At 43.9% G+C, this 22,755-nt stretch overlaps 1 protein-coding gene across 4 annotated transcripts in view; it reads left to right on the top strand.

Annotated features, from left to right (window-relative positions):
* The window catches only part of hectd4 (HECT domain E3 ubiquitin protein ligase 4), a 99,764-nt gene that overhangs the window by 33,097 nt on the left and 43,912 nt on the right, over window positions 1–22,755 (top strand). For 2 of the 4 annotated variants that reach the window (XM_078251662.1, XM_078251660.1), the window contains exons 17-38: window positions 43–165; window positions 867–991; window positions 3,160–3,313; window positions 3,843–3,946; window positions 4,210–4,408; window positions 6,447–6,566; window positions 7,766–7,870; window positions 8,874–9,037; window positions 9,852–10,097; window positions 11,135–11,327; window positions 12,157–12,261; window positions 13,085–13,173; window positions 13,258–13,430; window positions 14,263–14,398; window positions 14,792–14,936; window positions 16,100–16,266; window positions 16,714–16,860; window positions 17,504–17,688; window positions 17,993–18,146; window positions 19,307–19,587; window positions 20,667–20,853; window positions 20,952–21,033. In XM_078251662.1, coding sequence (XP_078107788.1) covers window positions 43–165; window positions 867–991; window positions 3,160–3,313; window positions 3,843–3,946; window positions 4,210–4,408; window positions 6,447–6,566; window positions 7,766–7,870; window positions 8,874–9,037; window positions 9,852–10,097; window positions 11,135–11,327; window positions 12,157–12,261; window positions 13,085–13,173; window positions 13,258–13,430; window positions 14,263–14,398; window positions 14,792–14,936; window positions 16,100–16,266; window positions 16,714–16,860; window positions 17,504–17,688; window positions 17,993–18,146; window positions 19,307–19,587; window positions 20,667–20,853; window positions 20,952–21,033 — 3,384 coding nt within the window. Of the gene's footprint in view, window positions 1–42; window positions 172–866; window positions 992–3,159; window positions 3,314–3,842; window positions 3,947–4,209; window positions 4,409–6,446; window positions 6,567–7,765; window positions 7,871–8,873; window positions 9,038–9,851; window positions 10,098–11,134; window positions 11,328–12,156; window positions 12,262–13,084; window positions 13,174–13,257; window positions 13,431–14,262; window positions 14,399–14,791; window positions 14,937–16,099; window positions 16,267–16,713; window positions 16,861–17,503; window positions 17,689–17,992; window positions 18,147–19,306; window positions 19,588–20,666; window positions 20,854–20,951; window positions 21,034–22,755 lie in introns of all 4 variants that reach the window. The other 2 variants (XM_078251661.1, XM_078251659.1) reach the window with 1 other exon arrangement.

The raw sequence follows: 22,755 nt of genomic DNA, 5'->3' as shown, positions 1-22,755 counted from the left end.
TGACACGTGTTGTGAGATTGTGCTGGTCTTCCCTCTCTGCAGGTGGTCTCACCCAGTCTGCGCTACCTCATGGCTGTTCAGAACCACCTGCTCAGTAACACCGTTCTCATCCGTCCGGATGACAACGACGATAGCGACAGCTCCCTACAAGGGGAAACAATGAAGGTACAGGTAAACATCCCCTTTAAGTTCCCCTACCTCTGTGCACGTGGAGTCTGTGTGTGTGAGACCTACCCACCAAGCGGAGCAACGGGAGATGAATGTTCTTTTTGTGCCGCTGCATAAGTAATTTGTGCTCGTTGCAGTGTTTTTGAAGCGTTGTTATGGAACCCACTGCAGTTCCAGGCAAGACCCGCCCTTTAACATCATTCACGCGCTACGATTGGCCAGGCGTCCATGCTCGCAGGAGATAACGGAGCCTGATTTGTTCAGGTCCTATCACCTGACCAGTCGGCTATCCTGTCTGCCTAACCCCAACTAATCGGGCTGATGCGTAGGGGCGGGTCTTACAAACAAACCAAGTGGGATTCATAACAACGCTCCTTTGAACTCTGTGCTAGAAATTGGCTACATATATTTTGCGTGTTTTTGCTTATTGTGATGTCATTTCTTGGAGTATCTTCAAATGCTTCATGTCCCTAGAATCAGTACAACCTGAGCTAAAAGGTTATGTACTAACTGTTACTGATGAAACGATGGACGCGCAACAGTCTGATGAACAGCCCAGATTGTGCCAATACTGTATATGTAGACTTAAAAGTTGTTTTTATAACTTCCATATTGCATGAAAGAGATGATGATGATTCAAAATCTTGAAATCAGTGTTACGAAAGTTTGGGAATATTGTGTGTGTTTGTGGTCCTTAGGAGCTGCAATGTAGCATCCTGTCCCTGGCAACCAAGATCTTGGTGGGATGTGATGAAGTGCTGGAGACTCTGCAGCAGGTGACCACCGCTCTCATTAACAGCGACATCGCCGACAGAGAAACCAGGTGAACGTTAAACTGCATCTTTCATCAAAAAGTTCCTTTTCACAGTGTGGGAAAATAACCCTTTGTTCAGCCTGGATAGGGCGGCTTAATTAAAGCGTAGCTCTCGCCAAACTGCAACCTAGGGTCTTTATATTTAGGACGGAAACGCCACTTTTGAGATTTACTGTATTTTCGGTTTCCTGCGACATAACAGGGAGGAGAGTAAAGATGGAAAGCTGCTAAAGCTTAGTTCCATATAAATGCTGGATGATTTGTTATTTTGTCGTTAGTGAAACACAATATTGACCTTGTAAAAAGGAGCCTCATATAAGAATGACATTTCCTCCTCTGGAGTCCGTTCATTCGCATTCGTAGGTCGACACTTTTTGACTGGCAAGACGGCGGCGAGCGGGAAAAACCAACAGCTAAAGTGAGTTGTCCTTTCTTTTTAGTAAACTCTGGGAACACAACCAATGTTGTCAGTGCTTTGGTTAAGGTGTAGAGTCCCTGGTGATACTTGGAGCAAAGTCTCATGTTGTGTAGAGCCTTCTTGATGGTTTATAAATAGATATTTTGAGGCTAGCATCGTAGCGCCCCTAGCTCTCCCATTCAAAAGGCCATTTGACCCAAAAACCAGAATAGCATCTTAAAAGTGGCGTTTCCGTCTAGGCCTGTCACGATAACAAATTTAGCTGGACGATAAAGTGTCCCAGAAATGATTGCGATAAACGATAATATTGTCGTTCTGAGACCATTTTCATCTAATATAATGATAATGGAAATAATAATGCAGGTACACCTTTTCAAAGATCAATACACTTTTATTTCTAAAGACTATTTTACACTTGAACTGGAAAACATTTTAAATATCCACAATATGTCTTTGATCTCCTTTAGTATGTCGTCTTTCACGCTGTTGGACAGTTGTGGGATTGCCTACTGGCTGTCAAATGTTTGCAGCATTCCTCGAGTGTTTGTGCAATAGGCTACAGACTCTGTACTACATTTAACAGTTATTTATTAAACACTAAATATTAAATTTAAATAATATATAATTAATAAATTAAATCTATCTATATGACTATCTGCCACATGGCAAGTAAAGTTTGTACCAAAATAGTTTTTGTCTTCATATATATCACTATATATCAATAGTCTTCATTTTGGCAAAGGTGCAGCTTCTGCTCCTCTGCAGGTCGGAGCTTCGTGGGGGCGGGCCGACACACAGACGCGCACACAACCACACAACCACACACACACACACACACACACACACACACACAGACAAACACACACAAACACTGGCGCAAATCTGACACACTTTCCGCACTCCGTGTCCGCTGACAGCTGTAGGCTTGTACCGTTAATGTTCGGTGCGTTGTCGGACACACGCAGCCACTTTCCTGAAACCGCCTGCGAGACTGACACAAGTCCAGACTGACACAAGTCCAGACTGACACAAGTCCAGACTGACACAAGTCCAGCAGCGTTTATGTCTGAGCCTGTCTCCACCTGCAGGTTGTCAACTGTGTGCTTTGGAATGAAAGGGAGAAAACAGGATGCTGAGTAACACGGCGGATATCGCTCATATACTTCTACGGTGCCTTAACTGCAAAGTGCTGCAGGAAACCCTGCTCCAACTCCAACAGGCCCAATGATAACTCTACAAATCGATTAATCCTTGCAGCTCTAAACACTTTATATCCACGACGTTCCACTTCCGGGATTGCTCCGTTGCCGCCAGAAAATCCGCCAGATGTCCCTCATTTTCGGCAGCTGTCCGTCCCCTTCCTCTCTCTTTGTGTTAGCGTTCTAACCTCTGGTGGATTTCTGAGGACTATGGTTAACTGCTCCTCAGATCTCTGCAGGGTAAATCCAGACAGCTAGCTAGACTATCTGTCCAATCTGAGTTTTCTGTTGCACGACTAAAACTACTTTTGAACGTACACGTTCCACCAAAACAAGTTCCTTCCTGAGGCTATTTAGCAGAGGCACCGTGGCTCCGTCCGGAGCTTAGCACCACCCGAGACGATTGTGATTGGTTTAAAGAAATGCCAATAAACCAGAGCACGTTTTTCTCCCATCCAGGAATGCTGTGTGGACTAGACAGACCCTCCTCTGCAGTGCTGTGGAGGAATGCGAGACTATAAACACCTTAACATTAATGGGTTTTTTTTGTTTTTTTTCAGGTTGAAAGGCCTGGAACAGATAACAAAGGCCACTATGCTTGGGCACCTGCTGCCCGTGTTGCTGACCTCTCTGATGCACCCCAACCTGCAGACCCTCACGCTCGCCGACGCCCTCATGCCTCAGCTGGTGCAGCTGGTCCTCTACACCAGCCAGGTTGGAGTCTTGCCGGTCCAAAAGGCAATTCTTGCATTTCAAAAAAAACACGTTTTCCAGACAATTGATTTAAAAACTATTCATGAAATGTACATTATGCAGAGGCTAACAGTTTCTATAAACTTGCAATCAGAAAAATGTAAGGGATTGTGGTCAAAATGGGTCAGGTGCATTAGGCCATGGAGACCAGAGCTGCTTTAATCACGCCATTTAACTGAACTACTGAGGAGACTATAATGTGTAGTAGATTATCATAAATAAATGAGTATGTGACACCTTTTGTTCAGATGTTTATAGTTGATTTAGGTGAAATGAAAGACTTTTTTGTGACATGGCTTGATGCAATTGTCTGAGTGATATTGTATCATTATGTACTCGTAGTCAATCTACATTGGAACAATTGTATGCACTTTAATTGTCTTTTGAATCTTTAACTGTGTCTGACCTTCATGATAAAAACGAAAGTCGTGAAGCTAGTAGAAAAAGCAGTCATCGTTAAAGTATTTATTTCCACTCTCTGATCTTCTAGACTGCCCTGCTACTAAAGACTCAGTCTCCCCTTTTCACTGAGGAGCCTCCACCTGTGGGTGGCGCTCTAGAGCCGGGGGCGAAGGCATGTGCTGCTGATGACAAGTACGTTTTCTGAAGGTCCACTATAAGAATGTTAAAAAAAACTAACTTGCAGATGTGTTGTTCTAAATGTTAATTTATCACAGGCCGTTGTACGTCTTGTAACTAAATGTAAGGATACTGAAAACTTTAATGACCAGAAGAAAAGAAGAATTAATCCGCCCAGAATCCCTTTGATTATATATTGGATCACTTTGCTGCATTTGAGTTAGTAAAATCTTGTCTGCCATAAGCTCAGTTGTTTTGTTTTGTATCCTTGCTGTTAGAATTCTTGACGAACGCGAGGAGCCCGGTTTCCTGACTGGGCTGAAGATCCCCGCCCCATGGGCTGCTGGGAAGACCGTAGAGACGGTGCACCCTGTGAGGGACAATTACAAGTTCAAGGAGACGGTACACATCCCAGGAGCCCGCTGCCTGTACCTTCGCTTTGATTCTCGCTGCTCCTCACAGTACGACTATGACAAGGTACTGACTCTCGCAGACACTTATGGTGCTTACCCACTGCTAGTACCGGCTCGGCTCGGCTCGGCCGCAGTGCCCCGTCTTCTTTTTTCTTTTCCATTGCAGTTTAAGTACCGCCTCATGCGAGCATGGCCTTCATCTAGAGCTAGGGGATATGGAAAAATGTAATATCAAAAGATTTTTGACCAAATATGTATATATGTTGTTATTAGGGCTGTCAAACGATTCATTTTTTTTAATCGTGATTAATCACTTTCTATAGTTAATCGCGATTAATCGCATATTTTATCACATGATTAAAATACTATTATTTTGCGTTTCAGAACAGTTTTAAGTCCATATTAACAACCGAAAGCCGTTCTTACCAGTGGATCTTGATTGGGAATCAAATGAATGCAAAGAAAGTGACTTTATGAACTGGATTTTAAGATTTGTAATTATTTATTTACTGTAAACAAAAGAAAAATGTGTGAATCTGTCCTCCAAGTACCTAACTAAAAAACTAAAAATCCCTATCCTTACCAGAGTCAATATAGTGTTTAGTAACTCCTAAATAATGTTCCTCACTGACGTCCAGTGATCAGCGGTTAATGAGACAGTGTTTGCAGCACCTTGCAGCAGTTCCAGTGTGGCTGCTTCCTCCGTGTGGTACAGGCTGTGTATCCGTGAAAACTACTGTCTACCACGACGGCAACGAGACGGGTCAGACAGCCCAGTTTCATGGCAGTTTGTGAAAAACAACACAGGACTTTCACCCAGGCGAGCGGGGATCGCGTCCCGCGTGTAGTCCTGGTCCCGGTAGTCTTCCTAATCACAACCGTCCCGTTATTGTGGCGCGTCCCCCGCGGCCGTCTCCCGGCGCGTGAGGTGTCCTTTTCGGCCGTCTCCCGTAGCTGGTAGCTCAAGCTTAACGTGCTTCGGTGATATTTGAATTCGGCTTTACACAACGTGCATATGGTTTCGACTTGTCTGCGAGCCGTCCGGGAGTTTTGGAAAATAAAAAGCGTCATTCAGGATTTCATTGCTGCTGTGTTTCTCCATCATGCTGCAGCCTGCAGCAGCAGGATGTGTTAGGAGGAAGTGGCAGCTTCATGATAAGTAACGGTGCTGCAAAGGGTCAAAATAGTAGCTGTTAGGCACGACGCAAAGCCCAGTGAAGTGTAAAATAAATTAATAAATGCCGGCATGCGATTAATTAATTAATCGCATCGTTAACGCTGACAGCCCTAGTTATGATATTGCAGCGATGTTGTAGGATTGACTATTGCTGCTTTCACAAAATATTAACACAATGAGAGCTTTGATTAATAATCACCAATAATGTGGATACAATGACCAAGTGGGCAAAGGCAAATAACAGAACAGCTAGTAAATAGGGCTGCACACTATAAGGAAAATATGCCATATGCAATAACGTTGAATATCGCAATAACGATAATATTTGATTACTTGATATAGAAACAGATATTAAAGTGTACTTACGTTTGCTGCTTTGAATATTCTGCTAAAGTACAACAAATGTGTTGTTGAACTTTAAACAAATGCAAGGAAATCATTTCCAACATTATTTTATTAAACAGTTGAACATTGAATTGAATATAAAAGGCACAACTTAAAAACAACAACAGTGACATTATAAAGTGCACTTTCCCTCTGATATTTTCTTTCAACTAACACAAAATATCTCAGAGTGTCTTTTACGATGTTGCAGCCTTTCGCGATGGGTTTATTGTGCCAGTTGATATCGCGGTGACGATAAAATAATTATATATTGTGCACTTAGTAAGTTTAGAAAATAACATCACGTTACTGTACTGCAGCCTTTAAAACCAGGAAAAGACTCTTGTGTCTTATTACGATATCCAAAATGTAAGACGATATCTACCCTCATACAGTATATCAATGTCCATATAATGTCAACATATTGCCAAGCCCTACCTTCATCGCTTGTTGCTCTTACAAACATTGTGTGCTATTTCTCAGGCATTGCAAAGCACTGGTTGGGGATACTTAACACTAAATGTTTTCTCTGATGTTTCAGCTGGTTATCTACGCTGGTCCCAACACCAACAGTCGCAAAGTAACCGAGTATGGAGGGAACACTCTGGGATATGGCAGTCGCAGTGTCTTGGGGACAGGCTGGCCCAAAGACCTTGTCAAGGTAAAAGAAGCACACACAGTGTTTTTCCAGCATAAAGACATTTTTGGCGCTCCCCCGAAAAGGGTTTTAGCCAGCGCCAAAAGAAAATCACAAGTGCAGAAACGTCTTTGACTTCCAGCAGTCAACCCCCCTTCCCTCCTTCTCATTTATATGGCATCAGTAATAAAATAAGACCGTTTCATTTTCAGTTTCAAGTTGTCCACTTCCGTGTTTTGGTGCAGTTGGTCCTTTTCCTTTTACAGTTGGAATTTTGTGGTTTCCACCAAAAAAATGGTGTAAAAAAAAAATGTCTCAGAATGCAAGAAATGGAAGTATTTGACACTTAAAATGTCCTGGGGAAAGACCCCCAGACCCAACGCTTAATATTAGTGATAGACCGATTTTATCGGCCGGCCGATATATCGGGCTGATATTTGCGTTTTTATTTTGTTTTGTTTTTATTTTGCGTTTTTATTTACGCGGCTGCTGCGTTCGCCGATAGCGTCGACAGGCAGCTCTGTGTTGCTGGAGACGCTGCGGTTCACGGGCAGACCGTGCACTGCCCCTCCCCCACTAGCAGAGTTCTGGTGCTGAAAGCCTGGCAGGCGTTCTGGTGCTGGAAGCCTGGCAGGCGTTCTGGTGCTGGAAGCCTGGCAGGCTTTCAGCACCATAAATTACAAATCAAGCACTTTATTTCAATGGCTACTTTTCAGGTTTATTGTTTTCTTAAATTATTTAAATGTGTTGACAAAGGACATTTTGTCATGACCTGATTATATCTATTATATCAGCAAGCAATGCCTCATCAAGGCTGTGTTGTAGATGTTGATGAAAGCCTTTCACCCTTGCACAGTTAACCATATGCGGTGCACCCATCCATATGATGCACATTGCACACATAATTTGGGGGATATGAATGTAAGATGATTGCAGAAGTGGCACTGATCTGTGTTTTTGTTTATTATTTTTAAAGAAATGGCAGAGCAGATTCTGAAAAAAAAATCCAGTGTGGCAGTGTTTACATTTTTATGAAGTAAATTGAGGAAGCAAAAGCAGTATCGGCTCCAAATATCGGCTCAAGACAATCGGTAGCCCGTATCGGTCATCGGCCAAGGCTAAAAAAATCCATATTGGTGGATCCCTACTTAATGTGGAAAAACCCTGCACACATGGTGCACATACAGTCTTGAAAAGCTACATTTTTCTGTGTCCTATTTCAGGTTGAAGGCGACACTGTGACGTTTTCCTTTGAGATGAGGAGTGGACGTGAACACAACACCCCCGATAAAGCCATGTGGGGGTTCTCCTGCACTGTCAGAGCTCAGGTAAAAAGTGGAAGAACTGGCACGTCCCAAACATCTCTATCTACTAGGGGTGTCACAATTTAGTTTTTATATTGAAAATTAATTGAAATGAGCTTTTGATATCAAACTAAAATCAAGAGCAGGATCGGCGATTCCCCCAGGATTTTTTTCTCTCTTTCCAGCCCCGTCTACTCACACGCACGTCTGAAAACAGACGCAGCATAGCTTACGGCTGGTGGCATGCAGCTAAAGACACAGGGTAACGTTAGCTTACCGGCTGGTGGCATGCAGCTAAAGACACAGGGTAACGTTAGCTTACCGGCTGGTGGCATGCAGCTAAAGACACAGGGTAATGTTAGCTTACCGGCTGGTGGCATGCAGCTAAAGACACAGGGTAACATTAGCTTACCGGCTGGTGGCATGCAGCTAAAGACACAGGGTAACGTTAGCTTACCGACTGGTAGCATGCAGCTAAAGACACTGGGTAACGTTTGCTTACCGACTGGTAGCATGCAGCTAAAGACACTGGGTAACGTTTGCTTACCGACTGGTAGCATGCAGCTAAAGACACTGGGTAACGTTTGCTTACCGGCTGGTAGCATGCAGCTAAAGACATAGGGTAACATTAGCTTAGCGGCTTAGCACTTTTCCAGACACCACAGCCACTGACAGTCGAAGATAACCGAGAAACAACAGAACTGGAAAGTCCCATGTGGCAACATTTAGCCTTCCCTGAGAGTGAGTTATGAAAACAAACAACAAAGGTTAAGTCTGTGGGCTCCAACGGGACTCTGAGAAACTTAAGTTGTTGTTGTAGTAGAAAGTACCCTTCTGTTATCTCGCGGCTCTTCTTGTGGCATTGCTGTCCCTGTTAAAAAATTGTTAAATAGAGAATTGAATCGAATCGCGACCTTGAAACGGAAAGTCGGCTCGAATCGTGGATTTGAATCGTGACACCGCTAGTATTAGTCTGTGTGGAACATGAAGAACAACAGCTTATTCTGAAGATGACTTTTGTTTTCAGGAGTCATCCGAGGATGTCTCTGGAGGCCTCCCGTTCCTGGCAGACCTCGCCCTTGGCCTGTCCGTGCTGGCTTGCTCAATGCTCCGCATTCTTTATAACGGACCGGAGGTGACCCGAGAGGAGGAAGCCTGCCACGACCTGCTCTGCTCAAAGCTGCTGCAAAGGTGACGCAGCTCAATACAAATACAACAAAATGTCTCCCAGTGATATTGATTGCCCCTGTGATAAATATAGTAGAATGTAAGAATTGGTGCATATTCTTTAGTGGCACGTAGTTGAACATAGCAAAACTGAATGGTGTCATCCAAACCATAACATAACCATAAACCATTTCGGCACTATATCAAGGATTGAACACAAACATTCAACTAAATATATCGGGGTGAAATAGTAGAAAGAACTCAATCGAGAAATTTCAGACGCAGATTAGCATGAAATGTGGAGGACACATCATTCATCTACCAATTCATACATCCAGAGGGACTCTAATGGAAGGATTAATCGTTTTGTTTCCTACACCATAAATGAAAAGCAAGCAGCTGTGAAGTCCTCAGAATTGTTGGCCAGAGTCAGGGTCCGTTGATGTAGACCGTTCTCATGTTGTTTTTTTAAAAAAAATGGTAGATTGGGAAATGTTAAGTAAGGAGTTGCAACAAATACTAGGATATGATGTTCCTAAAAGTTGTTTTGTGCTTTATCTGTGTACATTCTCTGAACAAAATGTTCCACAGACATAAAACAGATTGTATTCTTCAGCTTTGGGGAAGTGCATGTTTAACGATACTTAGGTCTTACATTTCATTCATAATGCTCTGATAAAAGGTCGTTAAGTCTTAAATTTGACTTGGTGTAACCTGCAGAAACTCTGTTGTTAGTGTTTGACAGTTTGTTGTCAAATGTAATATCAAATATTTAAGTGGGAAAAGAACACCGCAAAAAGCGCTGGCAGCCAGCTGACAGGCTTTGTTTTTTCTGCAGGTGTCAGTGGCAGGTGGAAGCCAACGGTGCGATCTCTCCCGCCCTCACGCCCAGCCCTTCACCTCTGCCGCTCACTATCGAGGAGGACCGGGAGTTCACCTACCCCTCCGACGTGCTCATCCCGCCCCCGGGCCTCATGCCGGGGACCTACTTTGACTTGCCTCGTATCCGCCTCCCTCCAGGCATCATGGGAAGGCTGCGAGAGGTGTCCGGAAGGGCTCGACCACAATTCCGTCCTAGCATCAAGTAAGCCGGTCACGTTGTCACAGTACGGAGGGTGTGCACGTGACTTCACTGTCGAAGGGAAACACAAAACAGACCAAAGACTAGAGAGAGGTGAAGCAACATTAAAGCTCCATTGTGTAAGAATTTCTCCCATCTAGCGCTGAAATTGTATACGACAACCAACTGAGTATTACTTTCTAGCCCTTTAACCGCTACGGTGGCCAAACCCGAAATGATCTCTTAGTATCTCCACTGTTTACACGCAGCTGTTCTAGCCACTCCGATATTAACTTTGGTCTTGTTGCTTTGCCTGTCGCGTTGTCCTTTTTAATTCTCCCCCTCCCTCCCTCCCTCCCTCCCTGGCATTCGTCACGGTGCCACTGAGTGTAAGAGGGCGGAAGGCGGAGGTACGTCCTCCCTCTTTGGCTAATGTATTTTAAAGATGGAGGCGCTACATGGCGGCCGTCGTTCGAGCGAGTCGCTCGTATGTATTCTGAATGTCAGATTCTACGCTTACGAGAATACTTTGATTAGTTGGTGGAAGTAATGACACATGAGTGAGCTCATATTTGTGACAGAACAAAGGGGTTTTTGGTCAGAATCAACTCAAAACATTACACAATGTAGGTTTAAGCAACGGAACAATTACAAGTTAAACAAATCAACAGTGAAAACACCTTGAACTGAGACATTTCCCTCAATACTTTTCCCCTTGAACTTTTTCTAATCCCCCTAAAATAAATTTCAAAAACTATATTAAAATGTTTAAATAGGGTTAAAAAATAAACACAAATAAGATCGACTGTTGTAGTGCACTTTTACAATCTTTTGAAAACAACTAATAAATAAAATCCAAATAAAAGAAATAAATCTTTTCTGGCTTACATTGTTTTTGTGATCCTTACAAACGGGAAGAAAGACACACCCTAGTCTTTTGTATTTAGTTCAGATGTTTTCTGTTTATTGGATAAGGGATGTGATAACAGTGATGCAAACCCTTTTAAATAAAGTGATACTGTATAGTTTCCTCATCTAAGCGTAACTGTTTTGTCCTTAAGGGACGTGATCAGGCCCGACGTTATGGAGGAGGTTATAGTTTCGTGTGTCATAAAACATCTGAGCCTGATGGACGCCCTGCAGTCGCTCGTCAACTACCAGTACCGCGAGGATCACGCCGAGGAGTACGACCTGGTCTGTAAGATCATGGTGGAGACCTTCAAGAAGATCAACTCTATGGAGCGTCAGCTGCAGGTGAGCGTCTGTTGCACAGTCAGGGTTTTTGTTTTTGTTTCTGGGATTAACAAGTTTTTTATTTTTCATTTTTTAACCCTTGTGTTGTCACCGACATCGTCTCAGTCCCTCCCCCCCCCCCCTTTCCGCTAAAGCCCAAAACGGTCTCCTAAGCCCCTCCCCCCACAAGGGAGAATGAATGCGTGTGCATGAGCAGTGATTGACACGCAGTTAGACACCCCCCCCTGGCCCTGATTGGTGCATCTGAACAGTTAGACACCCCCCCTGGCCCTGATTGGTGCATTTGAACAGTTAGACCCCCCCCCCCCCCCAGCCCTGATTGGTGCATCTGAACAGTTAGACACCCAAGTGCATGGTCCAATGGAAGACAACACAAGGGTTAACAAAATACAAAACAAACAACTCATAACATGAAGAATTGTTCTCTTTGTGACTCCTCCGTCTAAACTATTAAGAATACCAAAGCAAAACCAAAAGACCCAAGACGTCATAAATGTGGTGTTACTCCTTTATTTGTGAGACCGGAAGTGTGGCCGAGTTTCACTCGCATATAATGTCCAACAGCCCGGCGACCGTTTTGACGGTGTGACATTTGTTTACAATGTCTGGTGCGTTTCACAAAGTGCGGTTTGAACGCTGACATGCAACAATGCTGCAACTTCACCCTCGACTCGCACCGACTCTACCGAACTACAGGCGTGAAAACGCCCTTATATTCAAACCAACAGAATGGGTTATCACTTAAAATAAGGTTGAGGCTGAACAGATCTGAGCTTAGATTAGAAAAAGAGTCTTACTCTGGGTCTAATTATCCCTGGGTTGCTTTCAGAGTGTCGCAGAACTGGAGCAGAAGTGGCAGAATGAGGTGGACGAGGCCCAGCAGGGAAAGCTGGAGAACAACACTCCTTTCTTTCACGACTACCACTTCTTTGAGGTACCCCGCTCCACACACACGATTAACATTTCCCTCTAGAGCAGGGGCGTCAAACTCATTTTCACTAAAGGCCGGACAATGATAATCGCATCGAAGGCCAGACGTGTATTGTTTATTGACATGCTGATGTCTTTGACTGTATTACTGCATGTAGCTTTTTTTGACGTTTGTCAAATCTTTTGTCATTTTTGTTGCTTTCTCCGACACTTGGCACCTTTTTTTTTAATACTTTTTTTGCAGTTTTGTTGACGTAAAGCCCTACTTAAAGGACAATTCCGGCGCAAAATGAACCTAGGGGTTAATAACACGTGTACCGAGTCGATCGTTCTCTGGGACACGTTTTCATGCTAACCGAATGTGTCTCTAGCTTTAAACCGGTCTTCTTACGCTACCTTTCGGGGCAGAGGGTAAATCTCTATTTCTACACCACTAACAAGGCTCAAAATATCACCACACCTCCACGGTAGCATGACGTATGAAATAGCGATTTACCCTCTTCCCGACTACTAGCGTTAGAAGCTAATCAGCGGTTCGCGCTAGCTTGTTTCAAGCTAGAGACGCATTTGATTAGCATGAAAACATATCCCAGAGAACAGTCGACTCGGTACACATGTTATTAACCCCTAGGTTCATTTTGTGCCGGAATTGTCCTTTAAGTCAGCAAAAAAGTTCCTTATCCATCATAGAGTTTAGCAAATCAAGCAAAACGATGATTACATTTTTAAAAGCAGGCTACTACACAGATTACTCACAGCAACCTGTTTCACAGCCTGGACATGATTTGCTTTGATATTCATAATTCATTGTTCTCTTTTTGTACCAGAACAAGATTAAGGAGCTCGAGCTACTTTGCTCCCTGAAGGAGGTCCCACTCGATTTCAGCGATCTGGAAAACGTTGTCCTTGCATTGAGGCGAGTATTTTAAAAACGATTCGAGCACTCTGAGCACGTTCTATGGGTCCGTTCGTGCTGTAACGTATGTCTCTGCCCCTACAGGGAGAAGTTCTTTCAGGAGGTAAACGCCACGCACCTCAGAAGTAGCACCTCGCTGGCCAAAACTAAAGCCCTGGTGAAGAGTCTGATGAACCGCACTGAGCTGCTGCTCCACGTTACCATCGCTCCACATTACAGAAGCCTGACCACCACGCCTGCTGGCACACCAGGGGCAGGTACACAACATCTTTTATATGCGTCCTCAGATTAGGGCTGGGCACTGAACTTCAATACTTTACAGGCACCAACAATTTGCCTCCAAAGTATCGAGTATCAAAAAATGCTGCGTCATTCAATAGATAGATATATGGTTTTTATTTTCGATTGATTTAAACAGGATCATGTAAACGACCTCCCGCGGCTGTTCTCTGAGGGTTAATGAATTTTTGGAAATACACCGTATCAAAGCCTTTTCTCTGGGAATACATATTTTCATCTGACAGTGTTTGTTAGCCTAGAAATCTAGACGCACACTAGCAGCAGCACATTTCATTTTTACAGCCAGGGGGTCCAGCAACTCTCCGTTGGCTTGCGAGCCGGAAAAACCAAACTCTGGTCAGGCCAATCACATCGTGTATAGAGTGGGTGGGCGGGGCTTATGGCTGCTGCTGCTGGGAACAGCGGCCTTCTGGAAGACTTGGAGTTCAGCTTTTCTTTGAGAAAAGAACAAAGAACGGCTCTGAAGTCATTCTTAAAAAAAGGAAGATGTGTTCAGAGTTTAAAGTGTAATCTATCGTCTAGCGTTGCTCTGGTTGGTTGTAGAGCTATCCTATGGCGTGCAGAGAGACAACCGTTTATCCCGCCCCTCAGATTGAGCCCTGCCAATGGGGAGTTCCCAGACCCAACATCTTGGTGTGGGTCTGGCGTGTCAGGCTAAGTGTTTCAGTTTTCGAGCCATTCCTGCGAGATTAGTTGTCACTTTAGTTACTCCAAGACATCACTGATGGGAGATAAAATGGCACAGAGTTTGATTCTTATCTAATTCTTCTGATTTGTTGTTTGTTCCAGCCTCTAAGTCCGTGTCAGATGCCAAGACGGTGATCCCCATGGTGAAGCAGCCAGTCTTTCTCCGCAGCATGTCGGCACCCTCTGACCTGGAGATGATCGCTAACCAGGACTTGGAGTTTACACACGCGCCCCAAAGGTATGTCTACAGTATTTGTTGTTTGTTTGACATAATTAAAGGTGCAGTAGTTAAGACTTATAAAAGTAACTTTCTGTCATATTTGCTGAAACTGACCCTATGTTCCAGTAGAACTACATGAAGCAGGTCTCCTCTGGCTCCACCTACAGCCTCGATTGGGTCAGGGGGGGTGTCTAACTGTGTGTCAATCACTCCTCATGCACAGGCATTAATTGTCCCTTGTGGGGGGAGGGGCTTAGGAGACCGTTTTGGGCTTTAGCAGAAAGGGGGGAGGGACTGAGAAGTTGTCGATGTTAAAAATGTTTGGCTAAGTCCTGGATCTTCACAATCCTACCTACATCACCTTTAATGTTTGAGAAGCATGTAAGTGAACTTTTACTTGTTACCTTTAAGGAGGCGACACCACCCGACTAGTCACCGCAGCAGCTCATTCACTCTGCTGCAGTCTCTGACCATCGAGGACAGCCGGGACAAACCGACGTACAGCGTGCTGCTGGGACAGCTCTTCGCCTTCATCGGAACGACACCTGATCAGGCTGTAAGCACTCATCACTCCAGGGCCCTATTTTAACGATCTAAGAGCGCATGGCGTGAAGCGCCTGGTGCAGGTGTGTTTAGGGCGTGTCCAAATCCTCTTTTGCTAGTTTGACGACGGAAAAAAAGGGTCCGTGCGCCGGGCGCGGTTCAAAAGGGTTGACCTTAGTGTCTTCATTAATCAGGTGTGTTTTGGGCGTAACATGCAATCAACCAATCAGAGATCATCTCCCATTCCCTTTAAAAGCCAGGCGCGTTTGGACCTTGGAGCATTGCTGTTATGATGGAGGATTTGCACCGTAATATTTGTATTTGTAATCTTCTGCATGTGTGTGTGCTGCTGTGCGTCCCTGTGTGTGTAACAAGCATAGTGTGCACGTGCTGTGCACGAGCCTAGGAGCATTTTACTAATGCTCTGTTAAAATAACAATGAAATGCTGCGTTATTGACTTTAGACCAGGTTTTTGTTGGTCAATGGTGCCATCACTTCCCGCTGCCTCAAGATAGCAATACTCTCAGAATGCACCTGAACACACCTCCCTGTAAGACCAGCACGCCCAGAATGCACCTGAACACACCTCCCTGTAAGACCAGCACGTCCCAGAATGCACCTGAACACACCTCCCTGTAAGACCAGCATGGGCCACAGATGGGAGCAGGTGCATTTGCTATTTAAACGACGTGGGCGCTGGACGGGAAACTGACAACTGCGTCGGTCTTAAACTAGCAAAGACACTTGCGTGGGGCTTTGCGCTGCGCCGGGTGTAAGATAGGACCCTGGAGCTGCAAAGGTTAATCGATTAGTTGTCAACTACTGAATTAATTGCCAACTAATTTGATAATTGATTAATCAGTTTGTTAAAGTATTCTGATTGCAGCTTGTCCAATGTGAATATTTTCTAGTTTCTTCTCTCCTCTGTGACAGTAAAATTGAATATCTTTCAGTTGGGCTTTTTGGGAAACACTGATCCACATTTTTCACCATTTTGTGACATTTTAGAGACCAAACAACTCCTCCAGTAATCCAGAAAAGAATTGACGGAATATTCAACAGTCGCAGCCCTACATCACGCCTTCTTTATTGACTTGTTTGTTATAGCTGAATTAGAATCAGAAGGTGAATTCTGGTCTGCCACTGAGATCTTTTAATGCCGGTTATTTCTGCAGGTGTCCAGCAGCAGTTTCCTGTCTGCTGCGCAGACGCGTTGGAGACGCGGCAGCACGCGGAAGCAGGCGCTTGTTCATATGAGGGAGCTGCTCACGGCCGCTGTCAGAGTCGGAGGCGTCACCCACCTGGTGGGGCCTGTCACTATGGTACTGCAGGGTGGCCCAAGGTAAGGACGGGGGGCTATAAACACTTAACGATCCCACCCTACTCTGCACGCACTCATTTTATTCTATTTATATACTCCATAGGGCTGGGTAAAATAATCAGTTGCAGCCCTTTGCTGCATGTCATTCCCCCTCTCTCTCTCCTTTCATCTCTTCAGCTGTCCTGTCAATAAAGGCCTTTTTGGGGGTCAGTTCTTAATGTAAACATTAACCTGGTGCATTATGAAAAATATTTGAGGGTTTCTTCTTGCTTGTCCAATTTACAACCTGATTGATATTGAATTGGAAATGTAGTTGAAATGGGACCTTTTGAATCGGTTAGGGGAATTATTGGCAATACCCAGCCCTTATACTTGAGATTAGTCATCACACTACAATACGATATTAGAACAATGTTTGAGTGTGCATGCGTTCCTCTGTACAGCAGTGTTTGTGTGCCGTCTGTGCAGGATCGAGGAGCTGACCTGTGGTGGGATGGTGGAGCAGGTGCAGGAGGCCTTTGGGGAGACCATGACGTCTGTAGTGTCACTATGTGCTCGCTACCCCATAGCCTGTGCCAACAGTATCGGCTTGCTTTGCACAATCCCCTACACCAGGCAAGAGAATTCATCTCTCACATTCTCTCCTTTTGATTGGTCTCCGTATCACTAAATCCTCAGACGCCCTACTGTGGTGCAATTTTCCAGAAACACCATGTTGTGGTATGATGAGACTAAGAGAAAAGTTAGACATCATCAGGTCATTCACAGGTCAGGGAACAAGAATATTCAGCCAGTCTCTGATATCCAAACCTGTTCATGTGTAATTATGTTAGTCTCTGCAAATTCAGGGAGCCTACGTAGGCACAGCTGCATGATAAGGGAATCTTTTGTTTCAGGACTGTCTCCTTTTGGAGGGGAGAGAGGGAGAGGGAGAGAGAGACACTAGCATCTGTGTTTTAGGTGCCTGCAATATCTTTGTTTACATTGAAGGTTCAGCTGACCGTAATGCCTCCAGCATGAGTTTAAATACACCTTCAGGAAGACGGGAACTTCAGAGAGCTGGGAAGGCACGACACGATAACACATCGTGGTTAAACTGTACTGCCTGCTTAATTGTCTCCTCAATTGAGTGTTCATTAAATGCTTCTGTGTAATTCGTCAAGGTCTCCTGAACCTTCTTCACGTATGTGAAATGAGTTGTGCTGCTCCTGAGATTTTCCTTAACACGTACCTTTACCTGTTGTCTGTGTTGTGGTAGGAGTGAGGAGCAGTGCCTGGTTCGGAGCGGTCTGGTCCAGCTCATGGACAGCCTGTGTAGTTTAAGTGGTCAGAGGGAATGCAGCTCCAACGAGAAGCAGACCAGAAAGCAGAAGGTGGCCACCATGGCTTGGGCTGCTTTCCAGGTGCTGGCTAACCGCTGCATCGAGTGGGAGAAGGTGGAAGGTGAGTTGCGTGTGAGCAGCCATCAAGTTCAGAAGCTCATCAAGAAAAGGCACTCACAAACTACAAGAACTTCCCTTAAACATAACTACTTGTATATTTAGCTCAATATAAACATGTATTTTGAGATGCATACCTACAAATTACAAAATAAACTAATAAAAGAATGTCATTTACACACCATAGTCCTCTCTCAATAAAGCTTGCAGGAGGAAGGACATGACGATAGAATTTTAGAATACTCATTGCCCGCCCTAGTTAGTGTTATCTACTAATGATAGGTGGTCATTATGTTTCTCTTTTAAAGGTGGATCTACAGATGCAGTGCATTCTGGTCTGGCTCGGCAGGTGTCCAGCCTGCTGACCAATCACCTGGCCAGAGCTACGGAGTGCTGTGGGAATCAGGCCGCCGGCAACGATGCTTTACAGGATGTGCTCAGTCTGCTCAATGACCTGTCCAGGTAAAAGTTTCCGTCATGTAAGAGTGTTTTTCCTAACTTTGAGAAAGACTAAGGTGTGCATATTTGGCGGGGGGTTTAGGCGTCCATCAAGAAAATATTTGTTTGTTAAATTATAAAAAAGCAATACATTTTGTGTCTCTTAGTGGGTTTTTCTCTTTGTTGGTTTTTACGTCGTGTTGTGGCTCTTTTTGCTAGTTTTGCATTTCTTTTTCACATAATTTTGGATCGTTATTATCATCATATCTGTGTCTAAAACGTTGGAAAAGCTGGAACACATGATAAATAACTCAAAAAGCTCAAAGACAGAAGTTGCCCTATAGGTCCAACTACAATCATTAGATCGGGAAAAAAGTCTTTTAGTGACATTCATTCGGCTTAGGTGGTGCCCAAAACAGCTTGGATGCTACACCTAATAGCAGTGACACACCGAGCTGATAATCGGCCGTAGGACAGTCTGGCAAGGTCAGTGACTCAAGTGTGTTTTGGTGTGTTGCGTGTCGTCGTCCGCCCGAGGAGCTGTCAGCCTTCATTTTAGCCGACCTGACATGTTGCGTCGGAGGGCGGGCAGTCAGACTCCATGACCCATCTGATTGGTGAGAGCTAACTGACGAGATGACGAGTGGGATGAGCGTGACTAGAGCCTCTCAAAATCTGATGAACATCTTTTAAACTGACCTTTGTTGATCTGAAATGAAGACAGAGTCAGCAGCTGCACGGCCTGTTTCTCTCTGCAAATGTTTCCAGAAACACGTTTCGGTGAACTATTTTAGGACAATATGAGATCGTATTCTGAACGAGACGCCATGACAGTCTGGCTTTGACTTTCTGGAGAAACCAGACCCACGTGATGCATCTGTCCAATCAGCTGCCGGTTTTCATTTTTGGGCGACAATACAGATTAGCGCCACCTGCTGTTATGGAGACTCGTCTCGTCTCTTCGGTGTGTTCTGAGGCACTTTTTGGACCTCGGGGAGCCAACTGATCAGTCACACTGGCTTTTCTGCCGACGGTCGGCCGTCGGGTTAGTGTTTCAGGGGCTTAAGCCTTATATTGTAGGGAAAGCCTTGTGTATGACGTTTGTTTGCATCATGCATGTCAAGATATCCTCATGTATGTGTATTTATACACTGTTTGTATGTGTTCCTGTGTTTGTATTCCAGGAGCCACATAGGGAAAGCTATCCTGAGCCAGCCGGCTTGTGTTTCTAAGCTCTTGTCTCTGCTGCTTGACCAGAGACCTTCTCCAAAGCTGGTACTTATCATCCTGCAGCTCTGCCGAGCCGCCCTGCCTCTCATGAGTGTGGAGGACTGTGGTAACGTGGCCCTGCCCTCGTGGAGCTACTCTATCAACACGCTAGATGCCGAGCAACAAGATGCTAGTGACCCTGCCTCACGTATTGCTGCCTTGCTGCTAGCCAAGCTGGCAGACTATGTAGTACCAGGTTGGTCTCTCTTATCCAGGAGTACTTAAAGGGTAACTTTTTTCAACCTGGACCCTATTTTCCTATGTTTTTGTGTCCAAGTGAGTGATGGGAACAACAATCTTTGACATTGGTCCAATATTTAGCGAGACGGTGTTGAAACAAGCTGCAATGTAATGGTTGATAGCACACCGTCAGTTTGCATCCACTAAAAGTGCAGACCCCATTTAAATAATTTGTACTTTTATAGTGCCAGCATCTTTTCAAATCTCCATCGCCAAACTCATTAACTCCATTTAAATAAACTTTTATCATCGTAAAACACACTTTATTTAAAAAAAAAAATATTAATCAATTAATCAAAAGCCGTCTTAGTTCATCTTTCCACTGTTCCAACAATCACCACTCTGGTTTGGTTGAAATAAACCCTTAATTCACCCATTTACATGTGGAGATATGCTGGCTCTATACACGCTAAAAGTCCTGATTATTTACATGGAGTCTGGTGGAGATATGCTGGCTCTATACACGCTAAAAGTCCTGATTATTTACATGGAGTCTGGTGGAGATATGCTGGCTCTATACACGCTAAAAGTCCTGATTATTTACATGGAGTCTGGTGGAGTTTGGTGATGGTGATTTCGGGGCTGTCTCATGTTAAACTAAAAGGATCTTACTCTTTAACTAAAAGGTCTATCTCTGTAGGGATCCTTTCATAATGTTGTCAGACACTTAGAATAATAATCTGAGTCTGTCAGCGGCAACAACAGAACGTTCAGTGGACGGAAACTGATGCTGAACATCTGTCCTGTAGGGTTACACTACAGCTCGGTTAACGGCTGCCAGTTACAGCATTGTTACTCAATACTGGACAAATTTCAAAGCTTTTTGTCCACATTGGTCACTTCGACACCAATGCAATAGGGTCCAGGTTGAAAAAAGCCCAAATTACCCTTTTAATAAATGTGTGTGGAAGGGGGTGGCCCCTGCAAACAAAAACTCTTTTATTAAAAATAGAAATGCCCAAAACATGATATTGGACTGGATAAGTTACTTTCCCCTGCTAATTATTAATATTTACAATATTCCCGCTTTACCAGGGTGTCAGACGCTGCTCTCCCCCAGCTCCTCTGAGCCCGACACTAGTCTGTCCCGCACCAGTTCCAAAGGAGCTCTGAAGTCTGAGGACGTTGGCGAGGAGGGAGAGGCGGTCGACGGAAAGCTGTCAATCTTCATCCACAAGAGAGAGGACCAGTCGTCTCATGAAGTTCTACAACCGCTTCTCAGGTAAGGTCGCCCCTAGTAGCTTTGTTCTTATTTCACATGAGCAAGCTTAGTCTCGGTCTCTTTGACATGAACGTTCTTCCATCCACTCTGAAATGCAGCAGCTCAGAGGGACGTCCCTTTCGGCTTGGCACTGGTGCGAACATGGAGAAGGTGGTAAAGATGGACAGAGACATGACAAAGGTCAGAGTTTTACTATACCTATGTTATATATTTTGTTATGTTGTCTACTTACACTATCCCGAAACGTTTCCAACAATATTCAAACCCAGAGTAATCTGTTATTTCTAGCATGCTAGCTCGTTCTCAGTGGCAAAACACTACTACAACACACACTAATTCACCCTAATCTACTAAATAAATTGTATAGAACTACTTCCATGTCCCTTATCTGCAGGTATTCACACAGAGTTTGAAGTGTGCCCTCATTTAGGAGAAGTCTCCCAGCTAATCCTGCCTTGTACTACTGAAGTTGGAGAAACAGCTAGCTAGCTCATGTAGTCCTTACCTAGCTACTGAGCATGTAGTCCTTAGAGATATTAGTGAGATAGTAGTATACAGCTGTTATACATCATATCATCCATACAGGGATAGTAGTATACAGCTGTTATACATCATATCATCCATTCAGGGATAGTAGTATACAGCTGTTATACATCATATCATCCATTCAGGGATAGTAGTATACAGCTGTTATACATCATATCATCCATACAGGGATAGTAGTATACAGCTGTTATACATCATATCATCCATACAGGGATAGTAGTATACAGTTGTTATACATCATATCATCCATACAGGGATAGTAGTATACAGCTGTTATACATCATATCATCCATACAGGGATAGTAGTATACAGCTGTTATACATCATATCATCCATACAGGGATAGTAGTATACAGCTGTTATACATCATATCATCCATACAGGGATAGTAGTATACAGCTGTTATACATCATATCATCCATACAGGGATAGTAGTATACAGCTGTTATACATCATATCATCCATACAGGGATAGTAGTATACAGCTGTTATACATCATATCATCTATACAGGGATAGTAGTATACAGCTGTTATACATCATATCATCTATACAGAGATAGTAGTATACAGCTGTTATACATCATATCATCCATTCAGGGATAGTAGTATACAGCTGTTATACATCATATCATCCATACAGGGATAGTAGTATACAGCTGTTATACATCATATCATCTATACAGGGATAGTAGTATACAGCTGTTATACATCATATCATCTATACAGGGATAGTAGTATACAGCTGTTATACATCATATCATCTATACAGAGATAGTAGTATACAGCTGTTATACATCATATCCATACAGGGATAGTAGTATACAGCTGTTATACATCATATCATCCATACAGGGATAGTAGTATACAGCTGTTATACATCATATCATCCATACAGAGATAATAGTATACAGTTGTTAAAACATAATAAAATATATGGCGAGTAAGAGACCGTCTTTTTGAAGCGTGAAGGCTACCGTAGCTGTAATACGTACTTTGAACTGCGTGGTGCGAGATCATATATGATCTCAACGCTAGACGGAGACATTCCCACACACTGGACCTTTTTAAATCGGGATGAGAGCGGACAACAGCCCGGGGACACGACACATCCACAGTTAGCCAGCAGCCAGCCAATATTATTAACTTGCAGCAGTCGAAATCCAGCCAGCACAAACTCCAGCGCTGGGTGGTAACTATGCCTAAAGCAGTAACAGAAAGTTTTAATGATCCGTCGGGGAAACCGACCATATCGCTAATCTACGCAATTATGTGGGCAAACTGCAGTTATTTTATCAGAATGACTAAATAATGAATAAACGTTAACTAAGCATTACTGTACATAACGTGGATACAAC

The sequence above is a fragment of the Sander vitreus genome, chromosome 5, assembly GCF_031162955.1.
Source record: "Sander vitreus isolate 19-12246 chromosome 5, sanVit1, whole genome shotgun sequence".
Lineage (NCBI taxonomy): Eukaryota > Metazoa > Chordata > Actinopteri > Perciformes > Percidae > Sander > Sander vitreus.
This window is presented reverse-complemented; position numbering and strand designations above follow the sequence as displayed.